The 13538-nt window shown below is 51.9% G+C and overlaps 1 protein-coding gene across 2 annotated transcripts in view; it reads right to left on the reverse strand.

Annotated features, from left to right (window-relative positions):
• The window catches only part of st6galnac3 (ST6 (alpha-N-acetyl-neuraminyl-2,3-beta-galactosyl-1,3)-N-acetylgalactosaminide alpha-2,6-sialyltransferase 3), a 246949-nt gene that overhangs the window by 125929 nt on the left and 107482 nt on the right, over window positions 1-13538 (reverse strand). For both annotated transcript variants that reach the window (XM_038793762.1, XM_038793761.1), the window contains exon 2: window positions 10784-11193. In XM_038793762.1, coding sequence (XP_038649690.1) covers window positions 10784-11142 — 359 coding nt within the window. In that variant the 5' untranslated portion in view covers window positions 11143-11193. The remainder of the gene's footprint in view (window positions 1-10783; window positions 11194-13538) is intronic.

Below are 13538 nucleotides of genomic sequence, written 5' to 3' on the forward strand. Positions count from 1 at the left end.
GTACACACAGCCCCAGGAAAAATGCAGCGAACACCAGGGCCCCAAGGTGGGGGTGAGGATGAATGCAGGCAGGTGGAGAATTTCCTGACACTGGATGGAATGCTCGTTCCCCAACACAGTCCCGGATGTCGGCCATAGTCAGCAGGCTAGATCAGGCGATGACCGAATGTCTACCAAGAAGTCATAGGTAGCTAGTTAAGTCAATTAAAAGGCCAAATAAGACCATGGATCAGAGGCTTGTGTGAACTAGGTGGCATCAGGAACATGGCAGTTGCCTGCATACATCCCTCCCAGTGACAAAGAGATGGGTAAGGGAGCATTCCAGGTCCACTTCATATACCCGCCATCCTCCAAAGGCGCCATACCCACCAGCCTACATACACGGTCAGAGGCAGTCCTGTGGTGGGACCGCGTCCTCGACAAAGGTGGGTCAGCTACTGCGGCCATTTCCAATTTTGAGTATTTTGAAAGATGAAGGCACTCGCTCTCCCTTACCTGAACTGACAGGGCAGCACGGTAGCACAGTGGTTAGCACTGTCGCTTCACGGCATCAGGGTCCCAGGTTCGATTCCCGGCTTGGGTCACTGTCTGTGCGGAGTCTGCACATCCTCCCCGTGTGTGCGTGGGTTTCCTCCGGGTGCTCCGGTTTCCTCCCACGTGTCCCGAAAGACGTGCTTGTCAGGTGAATTGGACATTCTGAATTGTCCCTCGGTGTACCCGAACAGGCGCCGGAATGGGGCGACTAGGGGATTTTCACAGTAACTTCATTGCAGTGTTAATGTAAGCCTACTCGTGACAATAATAAAGGTTATTATTATAAAGGTTATTATTATTGTACAACTTCTTCACTCCGGGAGGATCTCCCATTGGCCCTCCAGCTTCGAGAGCCCCTCCCTCCAACCCCAATTGGATGACGATCGTACCCTCTGGCCAGTAACTGGCCAGTCCAGACAAAGTCAAGGTCGGGTTACTGCTCCCGACACAGTGTGGGGTCGTGACCCTGGTGCTGTGGGCAACCCGGTGCCAAATGGGAAATGATGCTGCCAAGTCTTGCTGCTTCTGTGAAATCAGCCCGGCCCGCTCATCCTGCTCTTGTTGGAGGGATTAATAATTACTGTTTATATTTCAGTCCGTGAAGCCTGGCCATCATTTTAAACTGTCTTCAGCTGCCTACAGCTGAGTGCAACAATTCAAATGTGTGCGCAGTGTTGGAACCCAGCCAACTCATTTGGCTCTGTTCCATTACAATTAATAGATTATTCAACTTTCGTTGATTAGAACAGTGAATCAATTAATCATGAATGTCCCTCCTGACTCGTGAACAGAAGGCCAGTGTTAACAGCTAAGCTGAAAGAATTTGTCAGCTTCCTGGGTGGAGTTTGCCTTCCTGTAATGGGGAGAAATAAGAACAGAGAAAGGGGTTCGCATACATCGCCCTCTGCCAGCCGAGGCCAGAGTAGGCGTGTGACCAAAGTAGGAGCTGTTGTTAATTCCCACACATACCTGGTTGCTGTTTAATCACTCCACTGTTAATGGCCTAACCTTTAGCTACCTTGCCCTAAGCTGAGAAATACCCTCCCGAAATGTCACCATGTCTACATCTCTTTCCTCCCTTAAAATCGACCTCTGTCATTAAGCTTTCAGCCTTAATATCTCCTTATATGGCTCAATGTCAAAGTTTGTTTGATAACTCTCCTGGGTGGCACGGTAGCACAGTGGTTTGCACTATTGCTTCATGATGTACCATCAATTGAACACGAAACGAGTTGCTGTACAACAGTATGGCTTTAATCAGCTAGATGTTAGCCCTGCGGTCGACTACAGTAAATGGACGTCCACCGGGAGTACTGGGTTTTTATAACCCGCCCTGGAGGCGGGGTTAACTCAGCCTCTCGACCAATCGGGGAGCCGTCACATGACTGGTCTCAACCAATCGGTCGAGAGGCACATGACCGACCAAGGCCAATGGTAAGCCGGTGTTCTGCACCAATGGCAGGCAGCTATGTTAATCATACCACCACATTCACCCCTTGCAGAGAAAGAAGCCGGGGGGGGGGGGGGGAGGAGTGTCAACGAGAGCTGGGGGGGGGTGGGGGGGGAGAACTGGTGGTATGAGTAGTAGCGAGAGAAGGAAAAAAAAATGTATCCTTGGCTTTCCACTGGCCCAGACATATAACAACAGTGCATACTGTCCATACAAGATCCATGGTGTTGTTGAAAGTTAAATAGACTCGATCAGCCTTTTCGTTGCCCGTGACATCCTGGCAGACCGCCGCAGTGGAGTTGGTGACGCTGGTTCAGCCAATGGTGGTGGTTCCGCTGATGTTCTGGAGTCCGGGAGCGATGGTCCTTGAACTGTCTCTGTCACCCGGCTGGTGGTGGAGACGCCATGGATGAGGGAGGGGTGGCCTGGGTGGGGCGCTGGGGGAAAAAGAACAGGGGGGGGGCGGTCTTTGGTGAAGGGGGGGAGGGCCGCACGCAGGCGGGTGCCAGGTCCTGGAGGGAGACCGTGTCCTGCCGACCGTCGGGGTACTCCACGCACACATACTGTGGGTTAGCGTGGAGTAACTGGACTTGTTCCACCAACGGGTCGGACTTGTGCACCCGCACATGCTTCCGGAGCAAGATGGGTCCTGGGGCGGCCAGCCAGGTCGGGAGAGGGGATCCTGAGGACGACTTCCTAGGGGAAACAAGAAGATGTTCATGAGGTGTCTGATTTGTTGTGGTACAGAGGAGTGAGCGGATAGAATGTAGGGCATCGGGGATAACCTCTTGCCATCGGGAAATAGGGAGATCTCTGGACCGGAGGGCCAATAGTATGGTCTTCCAGATGGTGCCATTCTCCCGCTCGACCTGTCCGTTACTCCGAGGGTTATAGCTGGTCGTCCTGCTAGAGGCAATGTCCCTGTTGAGCAGGAATTGACGCAGCTCATCGCTCATAAATGAGGACCCCCGATCGCTATGTATGTATGCGGGGTAGCCGAACAGGGAGAAGATGGAGAGGAGGGCCTTAATGACGGTCGATGTGGTCATGTCGGGGCAGGGAATGGCGAAAGGGAAGCGGGAGTATTCGTCGATTACTGTCAGGAAGTAAATGTTGCGGTTGCGAGAGGGAAGGGGCCCCTTGAAGTCAATGCTGAGACGTTCGAAGGGGCGGGATGCTTTGATCAGATGCGCGCGCTCAGGGCGGTAGAAGTGCGGTTTGCACTCTGCGCAGATGTGGCAGTCACGGGTTATTGTCCTGACTTCCTCGATGGAGAAGGGCAGGTTGCGGGCCTTTATGAAATGGTAGAAACGGGTCACCCCTGGATGGCAGAGGTCCGCGTGGAGGGAGCGGAGGCGGTCTATCTGCGCGCTGGCGCAGGTACCGCGGGACAGGGTATCAGGAGGCTCATTGAGCTTCCCAGGACGATACAAGATCTCATAGTTGTACGTGGACAACTCGATCCGCCACCGTAAGATCTTGTCGTTCTTAATCTTGCCCCTCTGTGCATTATCGTACATGAAGGCCACTGACCTTTGGTCTGTGAGGAGGGTAAACTTCCTGCCGGCCAAATAGTGCTTCCAATGTCTCACCGCTTCGACTATGGCCTGGGCTTCCTTTTCCACTGAGGAGTGGCGGAGTTCGGAAGCCTGGAGGGTTCTGGAGAAGAAGGACACGGGTCTGCCCGCTTGGTTCAGGGTGGCCGCCAGAGCTACTTCTGATGCGTCGCTCTCGACCTGGAAGGGGAGGGACTCGTCGATGGCGCGCATCGTGGCCTTTGCGATGTCCGCTTTGATGCGGCTAAAGGCCTGGCAGGCCTCCGACGACGGCGGGAAAGTCGTGGACTGAATGAGGGGACGGTCCTTGTCGGCGTAATTGGGAACCCATTGGGCGTAGTAAGCGAAGAAACCCAGGCAGCATTTGAGGGATTTGAGGGTATTTGGGAGAGGGAGTTCCATCAGGGGGCGCATGCGTTCGGGGTCGGGGCCTATCACTCCGTTATGCACTACGTAGCCGAGGATGGCTAGACGGTCGGTGCTAAACACGCACTTATCCTTATTGTAAGTGAGGTTAAGGAGTTTTGCGGTTTGGAGAAATTTTCGGAGGTTGGTGTCATGGTCCTGCTGGTCGTGGCCGCAGATGGTGACATTATCAAGGTACGGGAAGGTAGCCCGTAATCCGTACTTGTCGACCATTCGGTCCATCTCCCGTTGGAAGACCGAGACCCCATTTGTGACACCGAATGGAACCCTGGGGAAGTGGTAGAGGCGCCCATCAGCCTCGAACGCGGTGTACTTGCGGTCACTCGCGCGGATGGGAAGCTGGTGATAGGCGAACTTGAGGTCCACAGTGGAGAAGACTTTGTATTTCGCAATCTCGTTTACCATGGCAGAAATACGGGGGAGAGGATACGCGTCCAGTTGGGTAAACTGGTTGATGGTCTGTCTGTAGTCGACCATCACCCCAGTCCGGACCACCAGCACTTGGGCTCGCCAGGGACTGTTGCTGCCCTCGATGACCCCTTCTGTCAGCAGCCTCTGGACCTCGGACCTGATGAAGGATCGGTCCTGGGCGCTGTACCGTCTGCTCCGGGTCGTGACGGATTTGTAATTGGGGGTGAGATTAGCAAACAAGGAGGGGGGGGTCCACTTTGAGGGACGCGAGGCTGCAGACAGTGAGGGGGGGTATAGGGCCGCCGAATTGGAAGGTCAAGCTCTGCAGGTTGCACTGGAAGTCCAGTCCTAGGAGTGCCAGTGCGCAAAGGTCAGGGAGGACAAGGAGTTTATAATTTTTTAAAACCTTCCCTTGGACCGTGAGGTCCGCGATGCAGCAGCCGGTGATGCGGACGGAGTGCGAACCTGAGGCTAACCCGATTTTGGGTTTTATAGGATGGACAGGGAGCGCGCAGCGTCTTACCGTGGGAGGGTGAATGAAGCTTTCCGTGCTCCTGGAGTCCAGCAGGCAGCCCGTCTCGTGGCCGTTGAGGTGGATCAGCGTCGTTGTTTTGGTGAGCGTGCGTGGACGTGACTGGTCGAGCTGAATGGCCGCAAGCCGTGGAGAAGATGCATCGTCGTAGTCATCGTCGGCCGAGTAGGTGCTGGCAGGACCTTGTGTGCCAGTCCAGGATGGCGGTGCCCAGGATCCACACGTGGAGTCGGGGCCCCAATATGGCGGGGCCCAGGACCCGCACGTGGCGTCCGGGGCCCAAGATGGCGCCGCCCGCGGGACCCTCGTGGTTGCTGGGGGCGGGGTTAGCGGTGCCGACAGGCTGAACGGAGGAACTGAGAGCAGGGGCAGAGAGGCGCGCAGGCCAGGCGCAGGGGCCGGGAGGCGTGGGGGAGAGATTGGCGCGGTGCGCTGGAAGGGCCCGGAGTGGGGGATCCCCGGTCGCTGTGCGGTACAGCAGCGACCGATTTGGCCTGGCAGACCGATGAGAAATGGCCCTTCTTCCCGCAGCTCTTACAGAGGGCGGAGCGGGCAGGGCAGCGCGGGGTGTTTTGCGAACCCACAGAAATAGCAGCGGGGCCCCGCGGACTTGTCGGGGCGTCCCGCAGCGCAGGCCTGAGGGGGGTCGGGAGCGGCGGATGGCTGTGGGGAAGCATGCCAGGAGGCCCAGGGCGCTGCAGCGCGGCTGGGGACATAGGCGCGGGCGTTTAAATCAGCAACCTCCAGGGAGGTGGAGAGAGTCCGTGCCTCAGTTAGGCTGAGGTCGTCTTTTTCCAGCATCCGCTGGCGGATAGTGGAAGACTGCATCCCAGCCACTTAAGCATCTCTAATCAAAAGTTCCATGTGCTCCGTGGCTGAAACTTGGAGGCAGGTGCAATTCCTCCCCAGGACAGCGAGGGCCCGGTAAAAATCGTCTAATGACTCACCGGGGAGCTATTGTCTGGTAGCCAGCAGATGTCGGGCGAATACTCTGTTTACCGGTTTAAGAAACTGTCCTTTCAGCTTATCCATGGCAGCGTCGTCATCCTTTTCCTCCCCTATCATCGCATAGGCCGCCATGCCCACGCTGGAGTGGAGGATATGAAGCTTCTGTGCCATGGTGGGGGGGCTGCTTGCGGACACCAGGTAACCATTGAAACACGCCAACCAATGTTTGAAGCTTTCCGATGCGTTCTGAGTTTGCGGGCTGATGCGGAGGCATTCGGGCTTGATCCGGAGCTCCGTCTTCAAAATTCTAGCAGATTAAATTGATGTACCATCAATTGAACGCGAGACGAGTTGCTGTACAAAAGTATGGCTTTAATCAGCTAGATGTTAGCCCTGCGGTCGACTACAGTAAATGGATGACCGCCGGGAGTACTGGGTATTTATACCCCGCCCTGGAGGCGGGGTTAACTCAGCCTCTCGACCAATCGGGGAGCCGTCGCATGACTGGTCTCAACCAATCGGTCGAGAGGCACATGACCGACCAGGGCCAATGGTAAGCCGGTGTTCTGCACCAATGGCAGGCAGCTATGTTAATCATACCATCACGATTCCCGGCTTGGGTCACTGTCTGTGTGGAGTCTGCACGTTCTCCCAGTGTGTGCGTGGGTTTCCTCCGGGTGCTCCGGCTTGTCCCACAAGTCCTGAAAGACTTGTTATTAGGTAATTTGGACATTCTGAATTCTCCCTCTGTGTATCCGAACAGGCGCCGGAATGTGGCGACTAGGGGCTTTTCACAGTAACGTCACTGCAGTGTTAATGTAAGCCTACCTGTGACAATGAAGGTTATTATTAAAAAGCCTTTTGGAGATTATTTGCTACATTAAAGGTGCTTTATAAATGGACGTTCTCATTGTTGTATTTGACGAGAAGCCTGGTGGTGGGATATGTGTCTTCCCAGCAAGTCAGCTTTTACTGCCCATCGCAGCCAGCTTGCAATGGCTGCATGGTAAGGGCCAGTCACGTGGATTGGGACAGGAATCACAAACAAGTCAGACTGGATTACGACGGCGCATCTCCTCCATGCGGACAATCCAACAACTTCAGAGTCACTTTCTATTACGGACACCAGTTCCATATTTAAAAAAAAATTCTATACACCCTTTGTAAAATTTTTAAAATCTGATTTTTGGGGGGTCTCTGGGTTACCACATTAATATTAAGGAATTAAGGATCCTGTTGAGCTCCACATCAGTTCAAGAAAGACCATTACCACTCACATTTCCATTCCAATTCTCTTCCCCCCCGTCCTAAGGCAGATTTTCATCTGTTTCCAAAGCCAGTAATTCCCGAAACAGGTCACTAGTCTGTCACCAGAGGCTTATAGCTTGACGGGCAATGCACCGCATCAAGCATAGCTGACCAGGAATCTCTCCCCGTCTTACCGCGCGGCCATTGGCGTGCTTGGAAGGATTCGCACCTTGACACACTCAACCTGTTTGGTCACGTCGTGAACGCACATTCCTTGACCATCAAGCCCTTGAACCACCCACAATGGATTCCATCATTCGCTGTGGGAACAAACTCCAGTTGCAATATGGCCTTCTTCACCAGTCAATGCAGTCAAAATAATGAACTGCAAAGCGTGTCAGGACACAACGACTCGCCCCGCAAATGTACATCTTTTTGATGAATATTAATAATGCCGCTACTGATATTAATATTGACTGTAATTACAAAAGCTGCCCGGCAACATTCGCCACACATCACGTCCCACGTTCAGAGTTATTTTTATTGCTTAATTGGACAGGAGGTTTCCCAGTGATTGGATTGAAAGGACTGAAAGTGGTTGAAAGGATTGTATGAAGGTGGTTGGCTCCGAAGCGTGAACTGAGAAATGGTCCAATCTGCATTCTCTCAGAGGAACGTTTCAGTTTAGGACGTCAAAAAAAAAAACAATCTCTGTCAAATAGACCGAAACAAAATCCCATAATTAGACTGCACCCAAGCACAACAGAGATTATGAAAGAATGATAGATTTTAAGAGCTCAGAAGGAGGCCGTTTGGCCCATCATGCTCATACTGGCCCTTTGTAAGAGCTTTGCAAATTTCTCCCTTTAAAGCACCCCATCCAATTGCCTTTTGGGAGTTACCGTTAAATCTGATTCAGCAACCCTTGCAGGTAATGCGTTCAACATCATAGCAACTGGCAATATGAAAAAGAATTTATTTCTTTCCTCTCTTCTTCTCTTGACAATTAAACAAAGTTAGCGTCCTATGACCCCACCCTAGTGCCAGTGGAAACAATTCCTTCTGATTGGCTCCAGAAAATCCTTTCATAATTTTGACTGCTATCACATCTCCCGCTCGTATTCTCTGCTCCGAGAACCGCCCCAGCTTCTCCAGTCTCTCCGCAAAACTGAAGTTCCTCATCCCTGTGGCAAATCTCCTCTGTACTCGCTCTGTGGTTTGAACATCTCTCGAGACGGCCATAAGTGTTTGTCGAGTTTATGAGCACGTGAAGGTAAGAACGTTATAGGGCCAATTAGAGATGGAAAGTCACTTGATAGGATTATGGGCCAGGGTCTAGAGAACCCCAAAGTATATCATGGAGTTCACCTGACCCACAACTTTTACTAGATTTTGGTTATGGGGAGCACAAGGGCTCACTTTACAGATGTGATGCAGCAGAGAGCTAAAGTATGTTTAAAACAATGTTTATTCTGTGAATCCAGTTAACATTTTATAAACACACTGTACACATCTTATCAACTACAAACGCTGATACTTTCCCAAATACAATATTCTATAGGTAACCCTAAATAACTTCCCAAACAACATTCATAAGTTAAATCCTTTTTAAAATAAAGACAGCAGGTTTAAATGCTCTACTGAAACAGATATTACTTTGAAATTATCAATGGTCTGGAGACATTTTTTAGCTTGTAGAGAGAGAGATCATTGCACAGCTGCTTGCTTTGAATGCAGCTCTTCACCTCTGAAAAGGAAACCACAAACACACTGCATCTGCCAGCTCAAAAACGAAAGTGAAAGCCAGGCAGCCCAGCTCCACCCACACACTGACATCACTGCAGCCATTTGATAAACACCAATTTCTTAAAGGTAGATCCGCCTGACAATAGAATGGAGGGATGGCCGTAATGGTAAACGTGTGCCCGGCCTTGGTGTCCACAGAATAGAGTGGTGGTGATGACGAAAGTGGAACGTGCGGGGCAAAGAGGTGAGGTAACTATAGGTAAGCAGGTTGAACGCTGGGAACTCAAAGTGACTCCAGCACCAGGCACTGACGTGGATTTAAGGTTGCCGACGCAGAATGGATGTATTCCTAGAGATATCGTCATTTCCAACTGCCCCACCTGCATCACAGGATTGTTACGGTGCAGAAGGAGGCCATTTGGCCCGTCATGTCTCACCAGCTCTCCATGCAAACCCCTGCAAACTACTCACCTGGCTCATCCACCCTGGCATCCATCCTGGCAGTGCCCTGCCGTCTCACACCACTTGGACAGTGTAGTAGCCACGCAGAGCGAACACATATGGAACAGTCAGCTGGGTGCAATAAGACTCTTTTATTCTCTGTACCCTCCTCTCCCTGAAGGATCTCCCTCCCTGACTTGCACCCAGGTCCGGGTTTTCAGATTCTGGGGTATCCCTTCGTTAAAGGGGAAGCCCCTCCCCATTACCGGGGAAGTTCATATTCCGTGGAGGTAACGGGGAACCAGATGGTCCACACCCCGTGATCTCCGCGGGGGAATGTAACAGAGAGAAAAACAGACTCTTGGATGATTCTTGACCATCAGTCAATAATTTTCCAATATATTTTGAGAGCCCAATGATTTTCCTCGCAAAGTTTCTCGCTGCAGTGTCCTGGAGATTAACGTTTCATTTTTGGATTTGCCTGGGAATCCTGGAGAGTCGGCCCATCCCCGCCTGCATTCCTGAACAAAGGGGCGTTTGGGAAAACAGGGGCACCCTTTGTGTATTGGACAGAATAACCTTCTCTGCTCTCAGACGAACAATCCCAACATCGCCAGACTCTACACAAATCGGTGGGGCCTCGTCCTTGGTACTATTCAAACTAACCTCCTCTGCACCCACTCTGAGGCTTTGACCTCTCATCAATCGGCAACACTGACGTTGATCTGTTGGGTCTGCTTCCACCAACATAGGAACATGCAAATTAAGAGCAGGTGTAGGTAAATCGGCCCTTCGAGCCTGCTCTGCCATTCAATAAGATCGTGGCCGATCTGATGGTGACCTTAATGTCACTGTCCTGCCTACCCCCGATACCCTTTGATGCCCTTGTTCGTCAAGAATCTATCCAATTCTGCCTTTAAAATATTAAATGACTGTGTCTCCACCGCTCTCGAGGGAATAGCGTTCCAAAGATTCATGGCCCTCAGAGATAAAGATTCTCCTAATCTCCGCCTTAAATAGAACTGTGTTCCCACGTTCGAGTAAGTTATCCGCTGTAAATACACGGTCGTTCCATCATAGAACATAGAACAGTACAGCACAGAACAGGCCCTTCGGCCCTCAATGTTGTGCCGAGCCATGATCACCCTACTCAAACCCACGTATCCACCCTACACCCTATACCCGTAACCCAACAACCCCCCCCTTAACCTTACTTTTATTAGGACACTACGGGCAATTTAGCATGGCCAATCCACCTAACCTGCACATCTTGGGACTGTGGGAGGAAACCGGAGCACCCGGAGGAAACCCACGCACACAGGGGGAGGACGTGCAGACTCCACACAGACAGTGACCCAGCCGGGAATCGAACCTGGGACCCTGGAGCTGTGAAGTATTTATGCTAACCACCATGCTACCCTGCTGCCCCAGGTCATGGAGTGACCTGAGATCTCTTATCTCACCCCATAAAACTACAAGAGAAAAACTGACCTGTCCTTTCCTGTCTCCAGCTTGAAAACCCTGTCGCAGTAATTCATTCGTTCCTCAGTGGTCACGTAGATCTTGGCGTGGGGGTAGTTCCTCGCCAGCTTCCGCAGCTCGTTGTACGTGGCCCCCTTCCCGTCCCGCCGCATGTTCCGGTAGGGCCCCCAGATCACGTAGACGGTCTCGTTGGCCTCCCCAAAGTAGCGCTGCTGCTTCCGCTGGAGGAGCGGGACGCTGGTGTGGGACACCACCCTGACGCTGGTCCTCGTGCCGACGTCCGTCTCAAACCCGGCCGTGGGCGCGTTGTTCATCCGCCACACGCAGGCGGACTGATCGATCACCCTGCCCGCTTGCTGGCCGAGCATCTGGCCGGAGCTTGACACGATGCTGCAGAGGTCACAGTGGAGGCGGAGAGGCTGCGGGACAGGAGGGGGTGAAGATTACCAACAGGTCAGATTTCCACACACCGGGACTCGAAAGAACAAAACCCGCTTCCCCCTGACTTTGTCAAGGACCTAACTCTGGGGAAGTCACCACGTAACCTCCCACTTTCAATCACCGCCCATCCTTACACCCCCACCATCGGCTGTCGACACCTCCATCTTTATGATGCACCACCTTGCCCCAGTGAAACAAAATGGCAAAGCAGCTCTCAGTTACTCAACTTGGCAATGCTTGACTGTCAAACATCCTGATCTCTCACCATCTCCAATATTTTTATAACTGCGAAGTGAAAGCCTTCGATATTAACCACACACTCTTTTTCTTCCCTCCCAGCTTGCTCGCAGCCATGTCCTGGAGATTAATCTCTCATTAAGACCAGAAGACATAGAAGCAGAATTAGGCCACTCGGCTCATATCTGCCATTAATCATGGCTGCTTTTTTCTCATTCCCATTCTCCTGCCTTCTCCCCCTCACCCCTGATCCCCTTAATAATCAAGAACCTACCTAGCTCTGTTTTGAAGACACACAGTGATTTGGCCTCCACAGCCTTCTGCGGAGCAGCGTTCTACAGATTCACCACCCTCTGGCTGAAGATATTCCTCCTCATCTCTGTTTTAAAGGATCGTCCCTTTAGTCTGAGATGGTGTCCTCTGATTCTAGCTTTTCCCACAAGTGGAAACATCCTCTCCACATCTACTCTATCCAGGCCTCGCAGTATCCTGTATGTTTCAATAAGATCCCCCCTCATCCTTCTAAACTCCAACGAGTACAGACACAGAGTCCTCAACCGTTCCTCATACGACAAGCTGTTCATTCCAGGGAACCTCCTCTGGACCCTTTCCAAGGCCACCTTCCTAGATACTGGGCCTAAAACTGCTCACAATACTCCAAATGGGGTCTGAATAGAGCCTTATACAGCCTCAGAAGTACATCCCTGGTCTTGTATTAAAGCCCCCTTGACATGAATGCTAACATTGCATTTGCCTTCCTAACCGCTGACTGAACCTGCACGTTAACCTTGAGAGAATCATGAACGAGGACTTCCAAGTCCCTTTGTTTTTCTGATTTCTTAAGCATTTCCCCATTTAGAAAATAGTCTATGTCTCCATTCTTCCTTCTAAAGTGCCTAACCTCACACTTTTCCACATTGTATTCCGTTTTCCACTTCATTGCCCACTCTCGTAGCCTGTCCAAGTCCTTCTGCAGCCTCCTTGCTTCCTCAATACTACCTGTCCCTCTGCAGATCTTTGTAACATCTGCAAACTTAGCAACAGTGCCTTCAGTTCCTTCCTCCAGATCATTAATGTATATTGTGAAACGTTGTGGTGCCAGCACAGACCCCTGAGGCACACCACGAGTCACCGGCTGGCAGCCTGAAAAAGACCCCTTTATCCCCACTGCTGGAAGGTCCACAATACACCTGGAGTGTTGGCATCCCTGGGCGCACTGCACACCCATTTCTGAATCATAAGGCTAGATTGTACGGCCGCACATCGTGTGGGCTGCCTTGAACCGCTCCCCAGATACCCTGACGTAAAGTGCAGCATACTGGGGCAGCAAAGTCATTCCTCCAGTCTCCACATTTACAGAGGGTGGAAATAAACATCAGCAAGCTGCTGGGCTGGTTAAAGACCCCCTTGGCTAAAATCTGACATTGACTACTCCTTTCTAGTTGTAGACGCGCGGGAAAAGCACTGGGAGCGATTTACATAGAATTTACATAGAATGTACAGTGCAGAAGGAGGCCATTCGGCCCATCGAGTCTGCACCGGCTCCTGGAAAGAGCACCCTACCCAAGGTTAACACCTCCACCCTATCCCCATAACCCAGCAACCCCACCCAACACTAAGGGCAATTTTGGACACTAGGGGCAATTTATCATGGCTAATCCACCTAACCTGCACATCTTTGGACTGTGGGAGGAAACCGGAGCACCCGGAGGAAACCCACGCACACACGGGGAGGATGTGCAGACTCCGCACAGACAGTGACCCAAGCCGGAATCGAACCTTGGACCCTGGAGCTGTGAAGCGATTGTGCTAACCACAATGCTACCGCGCTGGATTTACGTGAGGAGTGAGGAGGTGACACAAGCACAGATAAAAAGGCTTGAAAACAGTACTGCAGTTGGTATCAGGGTCTGCTGGCGAAGGTGGCAGTGTTTAGCTGGTTGTTGTTTCTCATCCCGCACCCTGGCCACGCACAAGGCAGGCGTTAATCTGATCCCATTGCATGTTAAACCCGGAACAGATCGCTAGTCTATCTCAATGTTCCTTTGTCAAAGAGTCATCTGGACTCAAAATGTTAGCTCTTTTC

This window comes from Scyliorhinus canicula, chromosome 4 (genome assembly GCF_902713615.1).
Source record: "Scyliorhinus canicula chromosome 4, sScyCan1.1, whole genome shotgun sequence".
In the NCBI taxonomy this organism is placed as follows: domain Eukaryota; kingdom Metazoa; phylum Chordata; class Chondrichthyes; order Carcharhiniformes; family Scyliorhinidae; genus Scyliorhinus; species Scyliorhinus canicula.